Source organism: Parasteatoda tepidariorum, chromosome 5, assembly GCF_982258835.1.
Source record: "Parasteatoda tepidariorum strain Cologne lab strain chromosome 5, Ptep-v5.0, whole genome shotgun sequence".
NCBI lineage: Eukaryota > Metazoa > Arthropoda > Arachnida > Araneae > Theridiidae > Parasteatoda > Parasteatoda tepidariorum.
The window spans coordinates 48,462,322-48,488,776 of record NC_141759.1 but is presented as its reverse complement, the minus strand read 5'-3'; the positions used below and the strand labels follow the sequence as shown (position 1 = coordinate 48,488,776).

General features: G+C 28.2%; 1 protein-coding gene across 1 annotated transcript in view; it reads left to right on the top strand.

The window, feature by feature from the left end:
- The window catches only part of LOC107455364 (uncharacterized), a 264,892-nt gene extending 238,555 nt beyond the window's left edge, over positions 1–26,337 (top strand). The window contains exons 2-6 of the mRNA XM_016072899.5: positions 1,885–1,938; positions 6,588–6,753; positions 8,403–8,485; positions 15,093–15,297; positions 21,574–26,337. Coding sequence (XP_015928385.1) covers positions 1,885–1,938; positions 6,588–6,753; positions 8,403–8,485; positions 15,093–15,297; positions 21,574–21,743 — 678 coding nt within the window. The 3' untranslated portion in view covers positions 21,744–26,337. The remainder of the gene's footprint in view (positions 1–1,884; positions 1,939–6,587; positions 6,754–8,402; positions 8,486–15,092; positions 15,298–21,573) is intronic.
- Positions 26,338–26,455: the final 118 nt, after the last annotated feature.

Below are 26,455 nucleotides of genomic sequence, written 5' to 3'. Positions count from 1 at the left end.
GTTCTATATAGTCTAAAATTATTTCATATGGCGATTATTCCCATTTAAATTGATTACGTCCCAAGACTCTCAAAATATCCTTACAATATGTTTTTGTTTACATTCTTGTTCGTTGTTATTTAACATTTTGAGAATGAATTTAACCTAAATATTTACCAATAGTCCATATATTGTTTTTCATGTTCATTTAAAAGATTACTTATAATTCATAATAAATATAATTCATTTTTACATTTAGTCTAGTATGCATTTTACTCTACATGTGATTTAATATTAGCAATATTAGAGGCGTTTAAAAGTTTTAAAAAAAAGGCTTTTTAACTTTATTAGTATGAATGGTATGGACACAGCCATCGTAATAAAATGTTTCTTTAGAACTGCTACTATTAATGATATAGCTAATGAATAAAGGTAGAAGGAAGCGAATAGTTTAAATGTGTTAGGGAATAAATAAATAAAAGACTTAATACTTGCACGGCAGTAGACCATATTTTCTTTCTAGTTAATTTAAATAGTTTCCATGCTAATATAATGTAATTTAAATACCTACTAGTAGCCTCTTTTTTTTTTTTTTTTTTTTTTTTTTTTTATTCGAAAAATTAATTTTTATTTCTCTATTTTATTTATAATTTCTGTCTTAATTTTTTGCTAATATTGATTTTGGTTTATTGATTGTGATTTTGAACTATTTAGCTTTGTCCATGAGTGTCATATTGATGTTTTAAAGGAATAATAAATTTACTTTACTATTATTGAGAGAAAGAATTTTATCAAAATAATTATTATGTAATGTGCCATATATTCATTACAAATGTATGCATAATCAGGTTTTTCTGCTTTCGGACTAATGAAAATGTACGAATAGTAATGTTATCTATGTAGGAAGAATTAGAATAACACAATTTGTTTTATCAAGACTTATCGTCACCATGTTATTATCCATTTTGATCATTATTATATTGCACAAATGTTAGTAATAATTACTTTAAAACAAAATTCTGCTTCTCATACCGTTTATAGATATGAAGATTGTAAATCTCATAATTCTCAGTTAAGCAATACATCACTGATCCCTGCCATAAATGGGAATGTAAACAAATTTGTTTCTTTTGCGCATGTTGCGCCATCTATGATCAGCGTTTAAAAGTAATTAAATCCTGTCTACATTCAAACTCAAAATATTATACTTTTTTTCTTTTTAAAAATAATTATTAGTGATTTTCATGTGCAAATCATATTTTACTTTCTTATATTTAATTTAAACTTTATTATTAAATGTTTCTACTACCTTCATTATGGTGATAGGGTACTGTTTCAATAAAAAAAAAATAGAGTTCATAAATTAACATTTTTTAAAACTTCTTCCTAATTTATTTTGTTTATTAATCATTTTGAGTTGTCTATTAAATCTTAAATTTATGACTGTACTTCAAGAAGTTAATTTTGCATCTTAGTTTCTTTTTTCACATCTTAAGTCTAAGTGATATAGCTAAAATTATAATAATTATTATGCAAAAGATATAACACATGCTTTGATATATAGACTAAATAAATAAATGAAAAAAACGTGAATGAAGCGCTAATGAAAGTGTAGAAATGGACATACTATACTTTCGGTTGTATAAACAAGAACCTTTCACTGCGTTGAAACTCTAAATAACACATTTGGTGTTAAACACTAAGAAAGTTCTTGTTTACAGAACCAAAACTAAAGTATGTTCATTTCTGCACTTTCATTTGTGCTCCATTCACGTTTTTATTTAATGATTATTATGCTTTGCTACTTTATTTGTATATATTCAACACACATTACCTATTTTATTGGTAAAAGTTAAGTTGTTATTGTATCGAATTCTTTTCTAATTTTGTGCTTTTGTCTTTTAGGATCCTGACATTAAACAAGGAGACAGTGAGCTATATTTCTTGAATGACTCTCCGGTGAGTGGTATAGCCTCAAGTTGTATTAAATTAGCTTCTAAAATTTGTATTTTCATTTATTCATTTAAAATTTCTTATATGTAATGAATCATTGTAAATCAATATTTTTATGTTGTTACTAGTATTGAAATAGAACCCTTTTTGTGACTCCATTTGTTAAAATATATCTTTTTGCAGTTTTTTATAATAGCAATATTGAAATAATTAGCCCCTTCTTTTTTGTGACTCCACTTGTTAAAACATATCTTTTTGCAGTTATTTATAATAGCAATGATTAATTTCCGTTAACAATGTTAGATTATGCATTTTAAAATTCTTTCTAGTTCTACATTTTAACAATGAAATAAATAACCTCTAATGCACTTATTTTTTTAATGTAAAATAAAAATAGAAAACTCTATCTTATGTTGTATTTTTCATTTTATTTTTGGTTATTATTCAGATCAGAAATGTACTAACCAATTTTTTCATGATTCCATGATTAATATTTATCTGATTAATATCAGAAAAATTTTAATTGGGCAAATGCAGATTGTATATTTGAAAGAAAATTGAAATGAAATGCTTCTAACATTTTAACAGTCATCTTAATCAGTTAGGTTTCTCATATAGCACAAAAATTTATTTTAAGTTAGTCAAAAATAAAAGATATCTTGTATTCTGTTTAAGAGTTGAGTGGTAGAATAAATAATTATGTTTTAGCATAAGAAAATGTATCGAAGAGAAATTTTATCAAAATTTTGCCTTTTTACTTAGGTGTAAGTTAAATTTAAATTGTTAATATGTTCATTTGTTAGATTAGCCATTAACTTAAATTTATGTAATTTATTCTTACTATTCTATTGTTTGTTGATGTTATTGTTAAATGTAAATATGAAGAAAGTGTAAGAAATATACTTCTTCATGATTTTTTTTCTATAAATTGTAATACATATTTTATCTTATTTCTTTGTTCCATATAACATTTGCTATTAATGTATACAAGTCTTTCATGTATCGGCATTTAATCTTTTTTATTTTAGCATTTTTAAATGAACTTTTCAGGACAGAAGTTTTTGATAAAAAAAGGTAGTATTTGAACAAGCTTTAGTGTTTGAAAAAAATCAGACGTATTTGCATAATGCCATTTTTGTTTTCATATATATTTTGAAGTGTTCGTAGTACAGATTTTTTATAGTATATAATTTGAAAGAAGCAATACACATTTAAATAACATTACATACTTTACCATGTACATTTGGCCTTAATATACTTAAAAATGTAAATAAGTATTAGAGCTTAGCAATATATTTCGAAAATTTGCTAATTAGCTAAATTGAAAACAGAGTTAGAATATAGACTGCATATAGGAATTCTTTTTATAAGGATTAATGTTAAAATCTTTTCTTTGATGAAAAGTTATCTACAAATTTCATTTTCGCATTCAGGTTTATTATGATTATCTAGTGTGGGTTTTAAATATATTTGCTAAAATCAATAGCCAATGTTACATTTATTATTGATATGGAAGCTTTATCTCAAGCAGATTAAAATTTCATATCAAATGTTCAAGTTTAAACTAACATACTTTTGGAACCTCTATGTCAAACTGATCATTATTTTTTAATCCTAAATAAATAATAATTCGTCAAATGGACTTTTGCTTAGCTGTCTTTTGATGTGGCTTTTAGTACTCTGTATCGGCCCTGTAGTATACACCTTCTAGTAGGTTCTGCAAAAAAAATTTTATTGAAGTTTCCTTTAAAAAAAAAAAAAAAAAAAAAAAAAAAAAAAACAGAAATTTTCTCTCAGAACATCTCAAAACTTTTTCTAATAAAATTAAAAATTTGAACATTGTGAAGAACTGACTTGGTACTTGATTACAGATAATACTGATTACTGATAGAGATTAAAATCTATATTTTTAGCATTGTTGTATAAAATTCAACTTAAATTAAAACAACAGAAACAGTATCAGGACCTTATATTTGAAAATTTTGCTACTTGTATGCGAAATTAAGCTGAATTTTTCAATCTAAATCTTTGTCTGACTGCATTGCGGTTGCAGTCAAATTTGGATTTATGATTATGGTGCTGGAAATTCACTCTGTAAAATCTGCCACCAGGAATGATGTTAATATTAGTTTCGATGTTACCTTCTCGTAGTGTTTTCAAGGATTGTTAAGGTAAAATATAAAGCTTATATGCTTTTTAGATAATATTTGCATAAGGTAAAATTTAACGCTTATCTGCATATAAGACAAATCGCAGTTTGAATTCCTAGCTTATGAGTTTTATAATCTTCTGAAAACTAATACTGATTTTAAGGAGTTATCTAGGTTTATTTTATTAAAGAGTTATTAAAGTTCTTTCATCTTTCATCAATCTTTCTCTTCCATGGCTCGGGTTAGCATTTAATTCCCAGTGGTAAAAGCGAATTGTTTGTTGGGTTCGTTCTTTCTCCAATTGTTGTATTGGTTTTGTTGGAACCCAGCAGTTTCAGAACCAAAAAAATCTACATGCTATTAAAACCAAAATATGATTGCCACCATTTGCTTTCCTATCTCCATTATACTAGTGTAGTGCACATTCGAGATAAGCTCAAGCTTATTTATGAAGGTCAGAGCTCAAAGACTTATAATCTATATCAAGGACAGGATTTTTTGAGCTTAAGATATATTATGTCAGATATAGGTCAAAATTATAAGAAATATTATTTATGTCCCGATCATATCATCCTGTATTTTATATAAGTTATGCTAAATTTTAAGTCATTTTACGTCTAATATCTGAATTATAAATTTTTTTCTATAACTGCTTAATTTGAAAGTGGTAAATACACTATTTGGAAGAAAGTGACGGAACACGACACTATAAGGACATAAACCCATATTTATTAAAATTAATAGGAGGTAGGGCCTCTTTTGGCAGTGATCACAGCTGCAACCCTTCTGGGCATGCTTTCCACTAAATTAGCCATAGTGGCAAGAGGAATTTCCTTCCAAATGTTTAATAGAAAGTTCCATAGTTCATGCTTGCTTATGGGGAGTGGGGTGCAGGCCCTCAACCGACGGTCCAAATCGTCCTAGGGATGTTCAATTGGGTTAAGATCAGGGCTCTGCGCCGGCCACTCCATGCGTTTAACGTTGTTGTTCACATACCAGTCAAGAGTCCTCCTTGCAACATGGGATCCTGCGTTGCCCTCTTGATACAAGCAATCATCCATACCGTATGTTGCCCACAAGGTAGGAAGGACATGATCGTCGAGAATATCCCAGTATCCATCGGCATTCATCATACCGTCACCAGTGGGCCAGCCCCATACCATCAATCCTCCTCCACCAAACTTTACAGTTGTCCGTCACTTTCTTCCAGATAGTATATATTGTGGGTGTGCTTCCAAATGTGAGTAAGACAATATTTAGCAAATATTAAATGTGCTTTAGCTGTTTCAATGAGTTAAATTTTTTCTGTGGCGAAAAGTCCAAAATCACTGAACGAGCTACTATCTGAGATAGGCCTGAAGACACCAATAAGCCTCCAATGGATCCCATCACATGTCGGGGTACATGGCAATGAGATAGCCGATGTGCTCGCCAATAATGGCTGTGATCTTCCTATGGACTGTTTGAACCGTCTTTCTCCCACTGATATTCATCCACTCTCTGGGAAAACATTGTTTGCTTCCAGTGTGGCGCCGAACTCCATCTCATCAGTGGTATGCTAGCAACCGCCCTGGCCTATCATTAGCATGCTGCGGTCCTCAGCCTTTCCAATCGGCCATGGCCAGTTTTCGTAGTGTCCATCTTGAGTGTTTAAGGTTTCAAAATGGAGAGAGGACTTTCCAACCTTGTTCCTGCTCTCAACCTGCCAGTCCTGATGATCTTCTTTTTTGCCTTGGCGCTTCTTTTAAGCAGCTGCTGGTTGATCGGGACTTTCTGCAGACATATGGGAACTGACGCTACGGGGCCTTCTGGACCTGCTCTAGGCTTTCTTTCTCCAGGGGGATGTGTAACAACAACAACAAAGTCCAAAATAATGTATGCATCATATCGTTATGCTACCAAAAGCTATTTATGTTGGTTTATGTTTTTCTCTCTAAAAGGTAACTTGCAATCAAATACCTTGGGTGCATAATCTCCTTTTGCTAATTATTAACCTTGTCACTTTTGACAGTATACCCAAGAGATGCTTGAGGCCGAAAACTTTTTTCAGCAGAAGAGCTAGTGCTCGACTAGGACTTAGCTCCCCTCATTTAATGCACATACACTCCAGTATTGCTTTGGATTGTCAATAAGGGTGAATCCTGAACTGTTGCCAAAAGTCCATTAGTATATCTTGTGCGATTAAACTATAACTATGTAGCTCACTTTATCATAGTGTTATAATGTTATAGCACCAAAGAAAATCTTCAAGAGTAATTTGATAGGAATTTTAAATGTAAATTGAATTTGTCCTCAAATCTAAAAATTAAACTCTAACTTTAATAATTTTGCAATTCATGTAACTCGTCCTTTTTAACATTCATTATTGCCAATTTTATCAGTAACATTTTATTCATCAGTAACATTTTAGTTGCCGCTAAATAATAGACAAATAATTATAATGATTCCATTTTCACAGAAATCTGTGGAAATTGTTCTAAATTTCAATTTTATGTATATCAACAGGAAGATCATATTGAAGGAAGTGCTGTGGATGAAGAATTTGGAGACTTAGATCACTCTTCTGGTATAGGAGTTGATGATGAAGATGCTCCAGGCTCTGGATTTGGACCAGATGATGATGATGATGAAGAAGAGGATGAAGAAGATGATGATGCTGGATCTGGCGGATGTAATAACTCCTTCAAATATTTAGTAATCGCATTGCATTTACCATAACATTGTCCTTTAATCATTTTAAATCTAGGAGGAATTTTTTCTCAAATTAGAATATATTCACGTGGATCCTGTTTTGTTTTATATTTTATTACTTTTAGTATGCAATTTTGGAGACAGCAGCCTCATAAATTTCTTACAATTCTACTACAGATAAATTCCTCTAATTAATATTCTTATTAATTATGGATTGATCTTGTGAAATATTTTATTGTAGTTTAATTGATACTTTTTTTAGCTGGTAATAGTAGTAGTAGTGTGTGTTTTAATTCAGTAAGTTTAAACAATCATTGTTACTGCTACTAAATTTTTTAAAGGATTTAAAAATTATTAAATTTTAAGGTTTATTATTTTCATTTCATTAATGAAATAATTATGAATTTAATGAAGTATTTTCTTTTAAAATATTTTTTATTTATTTATTTATTATTTTTTTTTGTGATAAGGAAATGATTAACGATATTCTTGGAACTTCATATATATATAATGTAGTAATGAAGTTCAAAATATAGAGAAAACATGGAAAAATTTACCGAATAATGGAAAACGAGAAGAAAAAAATTACTTTAAAAAATAAATATATATATAATAATAATAAATATCTGGAAAAAAGAAAAAATAGATATCTCTTTATCAACTCGCACAATTATATCGCCTAAAAGGAGTGCTTTCTAACATTGTATCAATATAAAAGTGTAATATATATTTGCACACTTAGATAGAAAGATACATTCTGTATTTATATTGTCACTTGAATCCAAATTTTATTTAAAAAGGAGCAACATAAGAAGACCTTATATATTTTCTATCGAGAAATAAAATTTTTAATGTAATCAGCTTAAATAAGTTTTATAAATGCTCAGTGGATTATTTTTGACATAAGATGAGTTCGTTAGCTTAAAATTACTTTTAAATTATGTGACTTCTCAATTGTCTGTCAAGAATTATTTAATGAAATAATTTATAATCTTAATTTTTTAAATATTATTAAATTGAGATTTAACTTATTGTTTTTAATGCTTATTAATCTTTTTAAAATTGTATCAAGTTGGATTTTTTTTTTCTAATTCAATTTTTTTTAAAGTGAAAGAGCAATTTTCTAATTTTTCTAATTAAAAATAATTTAAAAAAATTTCACTAAAAGATTTTAAGTATTTTTTTTAGAGGTTTTGGTATAAAATTAATGCTTGTGAGAAAATTTTCATTCCCTGGTTTCATTCAATCTCTATATTCTATTTATTATTTTAAACTTATTAGTTAAGTTGTATTTGAAACTCTTAAGTTTAAAACTTTAATTACATAATTTTTGACTAAGGCAAAAATTATTATGAATAAAGCACAAATGAAAGTATATAAATCGACATACTATAGTTTAAGTTCTATAAACAAGAACCTTTCTCAGTGTCTAAACATCAAATTTTTTGATACTGAGGAAGGTTCTTGCTTATTGAATGAAACTGAAGTATGTCATTTATATACTTTCATTCATGTTGTTTGTTTTTGTCTAATTAGCACTAAGTATATCCCATCCTTAAGTATACCATACTCCATCCATTGTTCTGTTGTGTTTTCTGAAATCTTACATAATTATTTCATTATTTTAAGTATCTCCAATTGAACATCATCCTGGTATTAAAACAACCACTATGTCTACTAGCAGCACAACCAAATCAAGAAAGCAAGATAAGGTATTTTGTTTTGTATTATTTTGTTGCACTGACAAATGAAGATCTAACATTTCTTACACTTTCTTCTATTCTCTATCCTGCTCTTCTTATATTTTTAATCACCTTGATCTACTACTAACCATGCTTGTATTGTTCTATAATCTTTTCATAACACTGTCTATTACCTCTCTTTACCTTATATTATAAGTTATATAATTTGTAGTTAGAAAAAACTCTTATCATGATAAATTTACTAATATTTAATTAAACATGTGTATTAACTTCTCATTTTTTTTTTCAGAAAAAAAATTTGTGAAAATGCAGTTATACACTGGTGAAAACAATTGAAGGGGGCGAATGATTTTTTGAAAGTTTTTTAAAAAAAAATTTTTATGCAATAAGAAAAAGCTATCAAAGCAAATAAAATTAAACCTGGCCAAAATATCCAATATAAGACCAATATATGTAAAAACAGAAATGTGCACAATCTGTACCCTAAATAAGGAAACTGGTCACTTGTCCAGCACAACAACTGACCAACATTTTGTTAGGCAGAGAAAGATATGTCTAATAGGGTGTATGATCACCTCTAACAGGTACACAAATCTCACTTTTGCATTTCATACTGTTTACTAAGGTCCTTATTAATCGTTGTGGCCACCACAACCTCTCTTGCACCAAGGCATCCTTGAGCTCTTTCCTTGATGGTCATTAAGTTGCAATTGAGCATTAAAGGGAGTGTCACACATGTTGGATGTATTAAGGTCAGGGAGCGTCACAAACCACTAAAATCTAATATATTTTGATTGGAGGTATTAATCCACCAACTAAGCTCTGTGTAGACAAGCATTATCGTCCATGAAGATGAAATTTAGACCAAGGATCTCGCCCCTGTACCGCTGACCTGTCAGAGTACCTTTGTTGAACACATAAAAGTCGTCATGCCTGTTTAAACCATCAGACCACCTCAACCATTGTGGCATCGACAATATTAGAAGGTCAATATTGACTCCCGCATTCTCTCTAAGTGAGAACAAGTCTTAATTCTTTTTCCAGACTGAATTGACACCTCGCTGAAGATAACCTTCCCTCAATAATCCTGTAACAGGTAGACTGGTATTCTCAACCCCATGCTAGACTGTCATTTTTGTGATTCACAGTTAAAGGGATGCCGACTACAGAGCGCATGGCATACAGGCCACCTGTATTAAGTCTCTGAGCGACTGTTATTTATGAAATGGATGCTCCTGTTGCAATATACAGGTTGCACGACTGTTGTATTGCTACTGCAAACCTATTCCTTTTGGCTAAAAGTCTCAAGTAACGGTTTTGAGCCACTGTTGTTGCCCTTTTGCAGCTTTGATCAGGTTGGCAGACCACTGTTCCTGTCTGTATAAACTGTTTCCATGGGGCAGACACCACATTTCTAGAAATTTCTAGTTTCCTATAACTGTGGCCTGTGACTGACCAGCCTCTAGTCTCATCCAGCTATCCGCTATCTTGTGGCATTGTCTAGACGATGAAAACTGACCATACTAACAATGGGTAAACTAAGAAATAATAATAAAAAAAACAACGATTGGGCTAAGCTATGATGTTTCAAAATGTCCTTAAGCTATATATTTTGGCAAGCAAACTAAGAACCTCCACAGAAATGCTATCACTGCCCCACTGCCTTACGACATTGCGAGCCACTGCGTGACAAAAGTGTCCGTGAAGAGCTTAGCTAGCTACCATTTGATATCTTATCCGTGTATAGGCTTTACTTATTTTGTTCTTTTTTTGAACATAAAACATTTCTACCTTTAATTGTTTTCGCTAGTGTAATTGCATGATTTGTTTATATGAGAAGTATTAAAACAGTGTATAACCATGACTAATTGTATGCAATGTCAAAAAAAAGACATTTCCACAGAAGCTAATTGTAGATTAGAGGGTTATGGAGGTTTTAGGCTCCACAATTTCATGACCAATGGCATGATTGTGTTAATGGGATTTGCATTGCATACACACATACATACTGCCTTTACTCCACGGACAAACTGGTACCCATTGATATGAAAATGGGTAATCTTTAAACTGTTACTGAGAATCAAGCCTCAGTTCTCCACTGTAACAGTTTATTGTCCTAACTACTGAGCAATTGCAACTCTAATATGTAATGCAAAGAGTCTTTTTTTAGCTGGTAAAGAATAAACTTAAGGTGGCAGGTGTAGAACTGTAACTTTGTGATTGTTAATAATTTTTTTTAGATGCTGTGTTTATCCAAGTATGCTTCTGAAATATCTCCCAGTTCTAAAATTTTATACTCTTGAATTTTTATTTGCTAAATTGAGTTCAGTATAGATTTATAGATTTAACTGTTTTCATACACTGAGAATTTATTTTTAAATTCTTAGTTCAAAGATTCAGATTGTTTTCCCCTCAGAAGCCTAGTTAACCCTAATAGATTTGCTTTGCTAAAAACCATCAAAAGTTGTTTTAGACCCAGTTTACATGTGCAAAAACATGGAATTCTTAATAAATTAATAAATTTTATATAATAAATAAAAGAATAATTTTTAAAATGATAATAAAATATTTAATTAATAACTTTAAAAATAAATAATTTTTCTTTAAAATAGTAAATTTGTTTACTTATTTCTCCTATGCTGGATGTAAAAAGGATAAGAAAGTTTCTTGTTTAGAGAAGGGTAAATGCCTGTATAAAAATGACTCCGCTTTCCTTTATCCATTAACGAGTCCAATAATCCATCTCAATCTGATTATTTTGTTTATATTTGTGATTTACTATATCAACAATAGGAGCCAAAATGGAATATATGCCGCAATAAGAAATAATAATAAAAATAAATAATTTTTCTTTAAAATAGTAAATTTGTTTACCTATTTCTCCTATGCTGGATGTAAAAAGGATAAGAAAGTTCCTAGTTTAGAGAAGGGTAAATGCTTGTATAAAAATGACTCCGCCTTCCTTCATCCATTAACGAGTCCAATAATCCATCTCAATCTGATTATTTTGCTTATATTTGTGATTTACTATATCAACAATAGGAGCCAAAATGGAATATATGCCGCAATAAGAAATAATAATAAAAATATATAATTTTTGAATCTAAGATGATAAAAAGTAAACAAAAAAAATTTTGCCATTTAAAAAAAGGAAAAAAGGAAGAAAGAAAGAAAAGCCTTGGGTATATTGTATAAATGAAGAAAATCAATTATCTTGAGAAAAATTTATTTTGAGAATATTAGAGGTTTATATGAAAAATGTGAATACATTTCTGGGTTATGTAAAAATAATATAAAACAACAATGTTGTTAAAATAAAAAGACAAAATGATGGAGAATGTGATGGATTGAAAAAATAGGGCATTTTAATGGTGCGGTACAAATCTTACTGATTTAAATTATAAAAGTATATTTTCAAATTATTCAAAAATGAGTATGTGATTGATATTTATTTCAGAATAATGTAAAATATTTTTTTATATTTCCATTAAGCAATATCAAGTTTTCATTTAAAACCTTTGGATCTAGAAAATCAAAAATTAAGAAGAAAAATCAATGATATTAAACTATGCAGTTATAAAAAATTTAGAAATGTTTTTTTTTAAAAAGATATTTCGAAGATTATTTAGTTCTTCTCAGATTTCTTTTAACAGAAATAGTTGTTTTATATCTTACTCTTAAATTTTTTTACCTAAAATTCTTTTTTCACTTTTATGTGTAAATTAACATTTAGCAACTTAGACTTTAAGCACAACTTTAGAATATTTCAACAATTTTGCAATTTTATTGAAAATGTTTGCAAATTTAAACAAATAAAAATATTTGTTGTAAAAAATTGTTTGGTTAAAAGTACGTTGACAGGACCTTAATAGAATCTATCATTTATCTTAAAATTTGAATTTAACTTCGTATTATAACACAGCAGACGAACTATTGAAGAACAGCAGTGAAAATCTCCTTTCCTTTCTATTTAGTAAAAAAGTACCTTTAAGAATGCCTAGACTAAGAATAAGAAGCAAGAAAAAAAGGCACCATTAAAAACATCTCACTAATAACTAAATATTCATCTCAATTCAGAGTTATTGAATATGAATTTAATATAATAAAATATTTATTTTAATATAGTAAGATATTTTTAAAAAAAATTAAGGTACAAAGTTTAATTTGAAGTAATAAAATTAACATGAAGAAATAAAATTAATTATTAGAAAATAATTTTGATTTTGATAATTTAGTCAGTGACTAAATAATCAAATTAAAAATTTATTTGCATTAAGATCTCTTGAAAAGGCAAACTGATTGTGTTAATGTATAAAGTTAAATGTTTTTAAGTTTATACACATAGTTGAAAATAGCTCAAAGTTTTAAAAAGTCGAAAGAATGAACACAAAATTAAAGATTCTTTATTAAATTATTATGCAATCAATTACTTTTATTCCCAGCATATTGATATATCATTTTAACTTCAGTAAAATATGGTAAAAACTAATGAGAAATTTTTCTCCTCTGCTCTTTATTCTGTTCAACAATTTTTTTTTTTACTCTGCAATAAGTAAAATAATTTGTTTTGAAGACTGACTATTAATGAATCGATTAAGTCTAGTGCAGAGGAAGTTGTTAAAGCCAATTAAATTTTTTGTGGATGATCTTTATTCTGTTTAATAAGTTTTTATAAATACAGAAAAATTTTCTTTTGTAAGATTACTTGCATTGAATTCTTGTTCTTTATATCTTCTTTATGCTTATTAATGAGTTATCTTATTTATGTTTTGGTTATTTAATACACATAAAAAAGAGCATGTAATTCTAAAAGTTTTGCTTAAACTGTAATTTTAACAAAGCTTATAGTTTAAACTACTAAATTTTTTTTGCTTGACCAATTGAATATTTCTGACACCTAAAGATGTTCTTTCCCTTTGTTTTTTAAAGAGGAAATATTGGATTGTTTATAAACAAAGCTTATAGTTTGAACTACTAAATTTTTTTTGCTTGACCAATTGAATATTTCTGACACCTAAAGATGTTCTTTCCCTTTGTTTTTTAAAGAGGAAATATTGGATTGTTTATAAACTTGCCCCTGTGCAAAACGGTTAGTTATTTAGCAACAGTTTTAAGTTTAAATAAATAAAATGAATGGAAAATTTATACATTCTGATCTCTTTTTGCTCTCCAAATATTTACCACATTAAAATCTTGTTAAAGACTGTATGCATAATCTTTTGATTTCATATCTATTTATACCTTTTTGATTTAAATGCTTTTAACTTTATTTAAAATATTTTTATAATACAAATAAAAACCTTTTAAAATCTTTAATCAATCATTGTCCGAAATTAAATGATAAAAAAAAACTTATGGCTCTACTAATGAATCAATTAAACTACAAAAATTATTTCTTTCATATTCTATCGACAGTTAAAGGATTATAACATCGTAAAATTTCAGATTTTAGCCCCATTTAAGTCTTTATGAACTTAATAATTACGTATGTAATATGTATGTAATAATTACGTATATACGTTAATAATTACGTATGTAATTGTAATATGATTACTGATTTAAAAAATATTTCAATTACAACTTTTACATTTTTAGAACCATTGTCAAAAATTATTCCCACTAAAGGTGTCAGATTTATATCGCATGGTAGAAACAAAAAAAAACACTATCAAAATTTGTTGAATCATTTATGAGGAAGAGGGAATTGAAAAAACATCAAAATCATTTTGATTGCCTGATGAAGTATGATGGTGTTTCTTTTGAGTCATCGTGATTCCTATGGTAACAAGCAGGTTTTGTGATGTTTTGAGACCTCCTTCATCACTAATGATTTATTGATATTTCGTTTTTTCCTAGCTCAAATATTAATTTGTGACCCCTAATGTATTCGGCAAGATCCCTAATGGGTTAATGTTTTCCCTATGTATTAATGTAATCTAGCATATTTAATAAGATCCCTTATTGCAACTTTTAATGTGTTAACAGGATCTGGTTTGGAACAAGGGCAGTCATTACGGGAAACCCTGTATTTTTAGTGTAGAAATTTTCCTAATATTTTTTTGTTTCCTCATCAAACTTTTGTGTAATCACGTTAATTTAAAGGAACTCTTATTCCGGGTACATAGTGTTTTTAAAAAGTGCTTAAAGGTGCTTTTTTCATTGGGTGTTTTTGAAAAGTGCTTAATTTTCCCTTTACCCTGTTGATTTTTGCCACATATTATGCAAAAAGACACTGTTCATATTGTTCTATTCAATGTTTTCACAATTTATTTAACCCCAATCTATTTTGGCGAACCATCGGTCCTTAGCATATGAAAACTCCATTCGTTTTATGATTCAAAATTTCATGATTTGTGACAATTGTCAAAAACTATGCATGCAAAACTAACAAAACTAAAGTTTTTTTTTTTGGACATGACGGTTAAATCCGGATAAAACTGTCAATTGTCAAACACTTGCCAACCCTGCCTAATTATATATATATATATTTTAAAGTGCTTAAAAATATTTTTGAGTGCTTCAAATGTGCTTATTTTTTATTGAAAAATTTAGCTGCTCACCCTGTTATTGCGCATCATTCACTTTGTTCATACTGTTTTTTTTTTCCCGTTCATAGTCGTATCCTCTTCCTGATGAAGAGAACAGGATTCCTGATGCGATTGATCCTGTGACTCATGAAACCTCTACCAGGCATAATATACCTGATGTAGCTCCTACAAAGTTCACAGATTCTAATACTCAGAGTAATGAGGTTCACATCATGGGACAAAAACAAGAAGAAAGGCAAACTTCGTTCTTTGGTCAGCCTGGAATACTTGCTGGTACGTAGCAATTTCTCATCCTCTGTAGCTGCTACACATAAGTTGACTATTTATAGATTTTATATGTGATTATTTTCTATATATGGTTAAAACGCGAGAAGATTTGATGACTTATTATAGCAAATATTTGTTCTTTTTTAGTTGACAAAAAAAAAATAAAAAGTATGTTTAAGATTAATCTTCATCCACAAAGTTTTTTGCTTTATCTTGGTTGAATACTTCTCACCAAATTGATTTAGAAAAATTCAAATTCTGTAAATATGTGACTTTTGGGGTAGTTAAAATAAAATTTGTTGACAAAAAACATGCTTAGTGTAAAAATATATTTTCTAGTATGTGTTTACGTACATCATTGAAAACCATACATTGTAGTTTAAGCATGCTTGTAAATTAAAATAAGGCCCATTCTTAAAAGTTTTCAAGTCCCCCCCCCCCCAAAAAAAATCCCCAATACTAAAAAAAACTACCATACATTAAAAACAAAAACACTTTAATAAAGAGATTAAACATTTTTAACTGATATGTAGCAACTTTTTGATCTATTGGAAATAAAATGTATAAGGTAGATGCTTTTTAAAATATTATTTGATTCTTAAAGGCATTTGATCTCATATGATCCCTTGACAAGAAAATTTTCTGGTGAGATCTGGTCTTTTCTTGATTATTGCAGTTATATTAATTTGATTGCAAATTAAAAATTGGTTTTAAATATTTGCTTTATGAACTTGTTAACATAAATAGTTTTTAAAATATTTAATTTAATATTAATAATTAGAAATATACTAAGTTTAATAAAATTAACAATTTTGTTACAGTTAATTATTGCAATTATTCAATTATTTATCTCAAAAGAGTATTTTTAATACACTATTTTGCACTGTGGACAAAATGTTAGGAATAAATGTTTCATTTATATTTCCTTTAATCCAAATTTATAAAAAAAAAATGAAATCTGAAGTGTGAAACAAAATTATAGCTTTGAAATTTAAGAAATTTTTAAAGAGCCTAATATCACCAAGAGTATTATAATTAAGAGAATGAACTGGTTTGCGTATATTGTCAGAATGGATGAAAGTAAAAAAAAATTTGTTTCAAAGCCCCTCACAAGTCAATAAAGAGAAAAGCTGAACAACGATAGCTTGATTACGTGGAATCGTTTTTTTAAGTGTTTGGGATAAAAGACTAGCAGTCCAGGTCAAGAAATATGTTGTCCTGGAGAAGGTTTCAGCAGAAGGCTTTGTGCCAAATATGATGAGTAATCCAATAGCATACATAAGAAATGAGATTCTTAATTTTTAAAAATATAACTTTCAGTGTTCGTAATTTATGAAAACATATTTTCATTAGATTAAGTATGCATTAAATTTTTTACCTATTTACTGGATGGTATTGTTTTTAAATTGTGTGTTATTTGCGATTTCAAAATGGGTAAAAACTCTAAATATTTAAAACTTGCTAGGCTTAACAAAAGACACACCACCTTTACACCCTTGCTAAGTGTAATGAAATTATTAAATATTATATTATTTAATAATTTCATTACACTTAGCTAAATATTAAATTATATTAATATTGATACAATGTTAAATCATTCAAATAAAGAAAAAACATTTTATGCATATCTGTTTTTTAAGGCATTGTGATAAATTTTGATTATAGTATGTACAGGGCCCACACCATGGATATTATTAGCTAGTAAATTCGACAAGTATGAAAAATATTAGCCAAATTTCAGAATTCTTTGCCAAAGACAAATCTGAACAATTTCTTATGATCGATTTTTTGACATAGAAACTTCAAATCATAATACAATAAATAATATGAATTACTGTAATTTAAATAACACTAACATACAAATTTACTATAAATTGAATTATTTTTATAAAATTCAAATAAAAAGTCATTTTGCTGTTGGGGAGGAGTAAAGAAGCAATGAATGAAAAATGCAAATGTTTTGTCATCTTTGAGGGAAAGAAATAGGAATATGTTGATTTGTCACTCGATATCGCTTGATCCGGTAACTGTCATGGTAATCTGTTTGTCTTATGCTTCCAAAATCTTACATTATCTAGACATGATATAATTCTAATTGGTTATGCGACGTATCTAACGGAAATTATTGTAATCAAATTTTAAAAAAATACAGGATTTGTTCAGAAAAATTCCCTTTGACCTTTTTTTTTTTCAGGATTGAGAGTTATATATATTTTTCGGTAGAAATAATAATCATCCAAAACTTTAGCTAAAATGCATTTTTTTCCGTCCAATTTATGATTTAATCTCTTTTGGCGGGGTGGCGAGTGCTTATCGCAAAATATAGATATAATTATAGTTTTGCAGTAATTGTACTGAATAACATAAATGCTATTAAAGGGATGACATTATCCAAAAATTGATTAATGTATTGAAAATTTATTGCTCTTATCAAAACTTCAAACAATTCCAGATGCATAGAAAAATTTTTTGTCTCCGTCTATATTACTAATAGAAATATGAGTGATTTTAGACGAAAACAGCTGTGGTTCTTGTTACAAAAACATAATTTTTAATTGCTTAATGTTTACACGTTACTTAAATCTCTGCGGATTATTGTTCAATTAAAGATAGTTTCGACGTAAACACTTTTATAATTGGTATTATATGTTTAATAAAACTGTGTTTTGAATAAGCGTTAAAATTTTTTTCTTTGATATTACACAAAACTAATCATAAAAATGTTCGAATTCATATTTGATCAAATTAATGCAGTTTTCTAGCAGTAATTGTGCATATATTAAGCAAGGAAGTTTTTTGAAAAATATGCAAAACTAAAATGCCTAAGAGTTTTTAAAAATTGGAAAATTTTAATCTTAATTAAACAGAATTTTCTCATGTGAGTTTCTTTTAAGTTAACCAATTTAAAGACATATTTTTTTAAAAAAATTATTTTTATAAAAGCTGAAAATATCTAATTGTGAAAATAATTAGTTTTTTACAATTTGTTGTTGCTGTATTATAAAATTGTTTATCAATTGTTTATCACATTTAGTTGTAACATCATATAATTTTGCTATTTAAATTAGGTTTTGTTTGTCCACATTCTTTAAAAACGTTTTCCCTTTAATAAAAAAAGTTCATTGTAATTCTATATTACAAAATATTTTGTAGAAAGTGTTGATAGAAAGCAAAATTATTTTGTGAAAAACAGAAAGATTATATAAATACAAGTAAATCTAATCAAATTAACACTTTTAAGCATTGTATTTTTGATAGCTTTTGTAAGATGTTAAAGGAATATAAAATTTTGAACTAAATATAAAAAGTAATCTAATTTATTTCATGTGTTATGAAATTATAAATTGTTAAAAGTTAAATATGAATATTTTTTATCATTGCTACATTTGCATACCTGTTTTGGATATATAGCAAGTAAGTCGAATCAATTTTAGGAATTTTTATCTGTATCGTTAAATCTTCTCTTTCTCTCTCTTTCTTTCTCTCTTTCTAAAATCACTTGGACATTGCTTGTGGCCTGAAGTTTTCAGTAATCAAAGATATCTTTAAATTTGTGTGACTTATTATATCTTTTTTTAATGAATTTTCTTATCTTCCTCTATTGTTGTGAAGTGTCTTTTTCTATTGTGTATTGAATTTTTTTTTTATCTGCATGGAAAATACAATTAATTCTGTGTAAACCTTGCACATGACATGTTTATTAATATTTTTCATAAATATGTACTAGCACAATATTTAAAATCGCAGTAAATGTTTTTCTTAATGAAAATTTTTCATAATAGTTTTTTTTAATAAATTTTTTCTTTAACAAAATGTATTCTATATTAGTTTTTTAGGGTTAAATAAATGTCAACTTATGGTTCTCATTCTTTCAATTTTCATATTTAATGTATGTGTTGTTTGTTTTCAAAAGCAACAGGCTATCACTTAAAGAAGATTTGACTTTGTTGTAAAAGGGCGATATGCTGAAATAGGTGATTTCTAAAGTACTAATGAGCCTAGGGGCAGCATACTGCAAACTAAACAACTAGTTACATTTCATCTCATCTCTTCCAATTTTTTTAAGAAATAGAAGCATGCATGATCTATGCATAAACCTTTCTTCTCATCTCTCCCAATTTTTTTAAGAAATAGAAGCACACATGATCTATGCACAAACCTTTCTTCTCATCTTTTCCAATTTTTTTAAGAAATAGAAGCACACATGATATATGCACAAACCTTTCTTCTCATCTCTTCCAATTTTTTTAAAGAAATCGAAGCACGCATGATATATGTACAAGTGTGTGGAAGAGTCTTGGATGTGAAAATATACAATTGCATGTTAGGCTTAACCAACTGAGCGTTCTGAATATCTAAAGACCATCATCTCCCGATGAAAAACCTCTTTCCACCATTTTTTTTAAATAAAAAATGTGTTCTTTTGGAAAGACCCAGTTACAGAAATAAGATTGGTCTCTTAACTATCTGCACTCAAATGAGCAGGTTAAAGTGTCTGCCGCTCATTAAAATCATGTCCGTTCCGAGAACATTTGATTTCATATGGCAGCTGATTCTACTAACTGGAATGTACACTTAAAAAAAAAAATTTTTTTTTCAAATTTAAACTTAACTAATACTCTAAGACCTGAACATCAGGTCTTCAATGTTAACTAAATTTGTTTTAATGCATGTTTCTTTGTATTGCAAATTTTATTTAAGCTTATTTTTCACTCCACTACATGTAAATGAATCGTCAGTTCAGATGAAACGCTACTCTGTTCCAGCGATCTCATGTTGAGGCTTTTAAAATGTTGGGAAAATTCCCCAAAATCTCGAAAGCTTAAGTTTTCAATTGTCTACCACTCTATGAAATATTTTGCAAAATGCATAGTAGTTGGCAGCCTTGTAACATTTATATATTTTTACCGAATCACATTTGACATTTAGATGTAACAACATTTTTTAATTTACAGAAGGTTTTTAAAATATTAGCATATTTTTTTACTAGCATATTTAAGATTCAATATCATTTGAAAGTTTATAATACTGTTGCAAAGTTTATTTTAAAATATCTCTTCTAACATTTATTGAAGATAGATTTACCATATTGCAGAAGTCGTCATTGGCATTGAATAATGATAGACATTCTGTAACTTTTCTTTAGTCTTACACAGTTTTTATTTGGATTCCTAGACACTCCCTGTTTCTAAATTTTTCAATTCTCACTCTCATCATGTAGTTTCCATAAGAAGTATAATCTTCACCCGTAACTTGGTTCTTTTTATTTGTTCTATTTTATCTCTATATAGATTGAAATATGACCAATGATGCAACAATGAATTTAAAATTGTGTGAACTTTTCTTTTTTAAATTTTTAAATTAACTATCGCCTTAAAAATTTTAATTTTTTTAATCCTCCTAAATGGTTATGCACAGGTAGAAAATATCACTAAATTTTCTACCTGTAAGAGATCCTTTAAGTTTAAAAAGCCTCTATTTTAGTGCATTGAAACACCCACCAATTTAGAAATGGGAGAGGAAGAACCAGTTTTCTGATTGGAGGGGGTATTAGCTTCAATCATGTATCTTTAAAGAAAAAAGTCATTTTAAGGCAGTAAAAAAGAAAATGTTAAAACTGCCAGTGGGTTAAATAATTCTCATAGCAGACAAACTCTCCAAAGATGGTTGCTGTCAACAGACTTCTAATACCACCAAATTAACATTTATGGAACTTTATTCTATCAAAAAATCTGCTGTTGAAGAAAAGCTGACTACCGCCCCCCCCTCCTATCGACAACTGGTACACGGTGACTGAAGTTGGATTCTCTCTTTCCTTTTTGGGAGACAGATCTACCCAAACTTGCCTATTGGGCCTTGCTAGCGGTCACCTGAAATGTCTGAAATTCCCTGATAGAGTAAAAACCTTTTCCAATGCTAGCTTCATCAGGCCGCTTCTGAACATATCTTGGACTCAGCAGAGGGGAAGTCTACTTATCTCCTCTGTTTGCCATCTGCATGCATTAAGTCAGAGGTTTATTCTACCCAGTCTGACTTCGTTAGACCAGGTAGGAGATACGAAGATAATTCTAATGTTTCATACTTTGCTTAAATAGGCACAACCTTCTGTAGAATGACATTCTATAAAATGCTGCCACTCCATACATTCATGGTAACATAAACACCGACATCAAACGAAAAATTTTGTCTAATCATTTATTATCTAGTTGTACTTTTTAAAAAAATCATTTTTCATATATTTCCTTTTTTATTTATGTTGATGTTACATTGTTCTTCTTACAGCTGTGATTGGCGGTGCTGTTGTTGGTCTTTTGTGTGCCATCCTTCTTGTCATGTTCATAGTATACCGAATGAGAAAAAAGGATGAGGGAAGCTACGCACTAGACGAACCCAAGCGGTCTCCAACTGTAAATTCGTACACTCGCAGCAGCAACAAGGAGTTCTACGCCTAAGGACCATGTTATTAAGGAAGGAAACATTTTGCAAGCTACCATTTGGGTTGGCAGAAAACTTTTAATGTTGGGACTTATTTAATTTACATGTATTGAATGAGAATGTGTGCGTGATTTTTTGAAAAGAAAAAGGGAAATGTGTTTTCCTTTTTAAATCAAGCGTGGCTCGGGACTTATCAGCTGCAGTTGCTGCGTTTGTGTGCACAGAACCAAACTCTTAAATGCCATTGTCATCTAAGTATACATTTCGTTCATTTTGTTGGTTACTGATTTGGAATGAGTTCATTTTACTATAGGCATCAACTTTGGATCTATGGAAGAGTTGTCCTTTCCCAACCGGCACATGCATCGCAACTTAGTGTGGTGCACTCTTTTTCATGTTTATAGATGTTGTAGATGTGCATATAAAACAGAATTTCACCTGTCTTTTTCTGCAATCTATAGTCTCTATCAATAGGGGTGGCTTGGAAAAAAAAAGTTTATATCGTCCTTAATCTTTTCTCCCTATGATGTAGCATTTTTTCAAATGAAAATGTTTTTTTATTAACTTAAATTTAATGTCACCCCTAAATTATAAACTGATTTTACGAAATGGTATTTGTTTATTTGCGCAAAATTAAATCTTTGTAGCAACATTCCATCTGTAGCTGTAAACCTACAGAAGCTTTTCAAATGTTATTGTCCAAGATACCTCCGGACCGTTTTTGCAACCTGTCATTATTGCATCAGAACATTGTACACATCTCGCAACTTTTCTATAAATTTTGTCAATGTCGAGTAATGGTTAAAGGAAACAAAAAAAAAAGTAATAATGCTTAGAGTACCCTTTGTTCCGGGAAACAGTAAGGCTCTGCTCATTTTTCGACCATCTTGTAATTTTTAAAAGTTTTAAGCGTTGTCAATGTTGCCATTTTCTTAAAGCTTATCCTATTCACGATTGTTATAAGATGCTAATTGAATTGAAGTGAAGAGATTCGTACTTCATTTGCAAACCCTTAGTGTTGTAGTTCAAATAACAAGACTGTAGGTATGATTGTTTATTTCTATACATCAAAGTAAATCTTTATAAATTATTATTTGTTGCTTTACTTACAAAATAGTTTTAAGTGTTGTATAAATTTATTTACAAATATTGAAAGTTTTGTTTACCATCAGCTGTGTTATGTCGTTTTGTTTTGTCCGATGTCAATTTGAGTCAATGTAGTAGTGATACCTTAATTTTATTGACTGTAACTATTATTGCATTTTTGTTTCTTATTCTTAGTCTCCAGCTGGGCTGGTTGAAATGTAGTGCCATTAAATCTCAAATTTCTCATATACTTCTACCTTAACTCTAGCATTACAATAAATGTATCTTAAGCATAGAAAGAATAGTGTTTATTTGATTAAAATTTTTGCTATTAAAATGTAACCAATTTTGTTAAAAATATTTTTATTTAACTTAATGCTTAGGAATAAGGCTTTTATCCAATGTTAAAGTATCTACTAACTCTGCATTCATATTTTCTATGATAAATGTATTAAAATTAATTTTTAAATATTTAATAACATACTAAATTTTGCTGAACATATAACAATTTAAAGCTCAAACAGTGCCTTGATATATAATTTTTATTTAAAAATAAAAGTAAAAATTGTAAATGGGGAAATAATTATAATGATTTTTGTGTTTGTTCTAAGAATTGTTTTTGCTTTCTTAGTTGTAAATATTTTCTTTATTAAAATAACACATATCAAGACACTTTTCAGATAAGTTATTTTGCATCAATAGTTTCAGATATATAAAGTTTAGAAGATAATTGTAATACATTTCTTATAGACAATGGGAATTTAGAATTTAGCTACTTTAACATTAGGTGAAAGCAGTCTTAATACTAGTTATCCCAAAAGTGACCAACTGTTAGAAAATCATCTATAGAAGATGGAAAGGAAAAAGTGTGTTATTTTGCTGTTTGCTTAGGAAACTAGATATTTATTCAGCTCTAATTATGAGATTAATTAAAAATTTTGTCAAGAGATGGCATTGCTGACTGAAAAACCACAAAACAATGTTTTTTATTGCATATAAAACCTTTCTGACTGAAATATTTGCACTGGCATCTGTTAATTTCATTCCAGATTGTCACTTTGTTGTTGCAAATAGTGGATATTTTCAAAACTTGGTTCTATTGCTTTTCCTTGGGCACCATTTTGTGACGATTCCTGTTAATTATTTTTAATTTCAGAGAAAATAAATCTCTTCTTGTGCATAACTCAGCACATTTCTTGTTAAGTTAATTTTCTTTAATTGATTTTCTATATAGTTGGTAATTTTATGGGTAACTTGTTTTTCATTTCTATATTAATTCCCCCTCTTATAAATTAATGATCTCAATATAATGAATTACCTTTCTTTAAGAGAAAGCTTAACTATGAAATCAGAAAATGTGATAGGGTCTGACCAAAACAGAGTTTGAAGGAATCACAGAGACTAAATATTAAATGTAATGTTTAATTACTTCATTTGTATGAAGATTTTATATGTATATGTAACAAATTTTTGCATCATTGCGCAAGTGACCAGTGTGTTTTTTAAGGTAAATATGTGTATTGTAATTTGCGATATGTCATAGTATCACTACTAGTTGTAATGTTGTCTATTGTAAATTTTTGAAATTTTTATAGGTCTCTTCAATTAATGTCTCTTTGTGATGGGAAGAGGACAAAATTTTATTTAACAACTTTATTAGAACTTCATAGTGTTTTTTATGAATTTTTAAATTGTCAAAATATCATTTAGAGTATAATGAATGTCGGATATAATATATGGATATGCGCATAATTGTGAAACTTTTACTTGCTTGCCAACTATCAATTCCTATTTAATTAAAAAATTTTAACATTTATTTATTTTTATTATTTAGTTTTTTAGTAGTTCCCTTTTCTATTTTAACTCTGTGTCAAAAGTCATGTATTTTTTTTTTTAGAAAGTACTTCATTTAATGAATTTAAAAAAAATTGTGATTAAACTTAATAGAAATTTAGAAGCCACAATTCCAGTTATTCTAAAATCTATTAATCCAACAGTACTAAATTATTATTTTTAATTACAATGTATGTTTTGTCAGGAAATAAGTAACACATTTATGTTACACACATTTTTATGTAAAAAGTTTTATGTTCAGTAAGTTTTTTTAATTTAACTTATTTGTATAAATTGATTAATTTATTTTATAGCAGTCTGCTGTTTTTTATTTTGTTGTAAATTTAAAATTTGGGAGTTGAAACATATTGTTTCTATCACTCTAGTTTTCTTATTTTTTTTAGGACTGCACAAAATTAAAATATTTTGTTTTATAATTATACTAATTTTTATCTAACATAGTTTTTAAAAGTTTTATATTAATATTAGATTTTAATATTAATTTTGAAATTTCTGATATCAATTTTGAATGTTTAGTTCTTTGTATTAATATCTCAAAGAATTTTTTTCCTTTTCAAATTAAATTACTGATAACATAAAGTTTCAAATGCCTTTGTGAAAGCATACATTATAAAAAATAAAGCTCATCATTTAATACAAATTGAGGAATTTTTTTGTTAAATTATTTCAAGTGGTATCAGTCTTAAAATGAATTTTCAAACAATTTAGATTTTAATGTCTCAAATTTTAACTATGAATTGAGTCTAATTGTTCAAATTATTTTATTCCTGTATTATTTATTTATTTACCCATTTCTATGTAAAAATATATATACCCTTAGTCTAACTTACAGACGTTAAAAAATATCTCTAATTTTTCTAAAATAATTGAATACTTAATGTTTTTTTTAACAAAAACTTTTAGGGTAATTTAAATTTCTGACTTAAGTTAATTTTATAATTGGCAATTTTGATTTTTTTTTCTTCAGAAAATTGAATAAAAATTGTATTTTTTGGATTTAATTGTTTAACGTCAACAAAAAATGTCAGATTTATTTTTTGGATTTATGGGTTTGTATAAAATACTCAAAGCTTTCTAGTTTGAAATGGTTATCAATTATTAAAGTAACATTATTAGTGCAGATTGAATAATAAATAGTTATCGGAATTTCATTTTCTTTGCATTTAGTATAATAATAGTGCTGTGTACAAAACCATTTTTAATGCAAAACAATGTTATTGTCTACAAATCTTTTCAATTTAACTATTTAATACCGATTTGTATCACCAATTTGCCTGTTAAGATCATATCCTGATTATTCAGTAGGTTGATATAATGTAACATAGCTTAACTTGAACTTATTTAAAGAAAAAAAAAGTTATTCTTATTTAATTAAACTCTTTCTGCTTAAACGATTACTGATGGAGCTAGTTGATATTAGTCAAAAATTCGAAAGGGATGTTGTATAAACCTTTTAATTTTATTTTGTGTACCTTTATGTAAAAAGATTTGTCCTATTTTTTTCCCCACTTCAAATTTGTAGATGAATGCAAAAATGTTTTGTTATGCCTGTTGTTTATCTGTATTTTGAATTGTGTAAATTTATAGAAATCAGTTATTTCAGTTTAAGTACAATTTGTAAATCAAGCAAAACGATTGTTCAGTATAGCATTAAAATTAAATCTGTGAAAATTTTGTTTTGTTTTTTTTTCTTCCTTGTTGCATATCTTTCACTTTTTGTTAAAATTTTTAACTACTTATTTATCACTTAAGTAATACTGATGTTTATCTTCTGCACTTACGTTTTCTA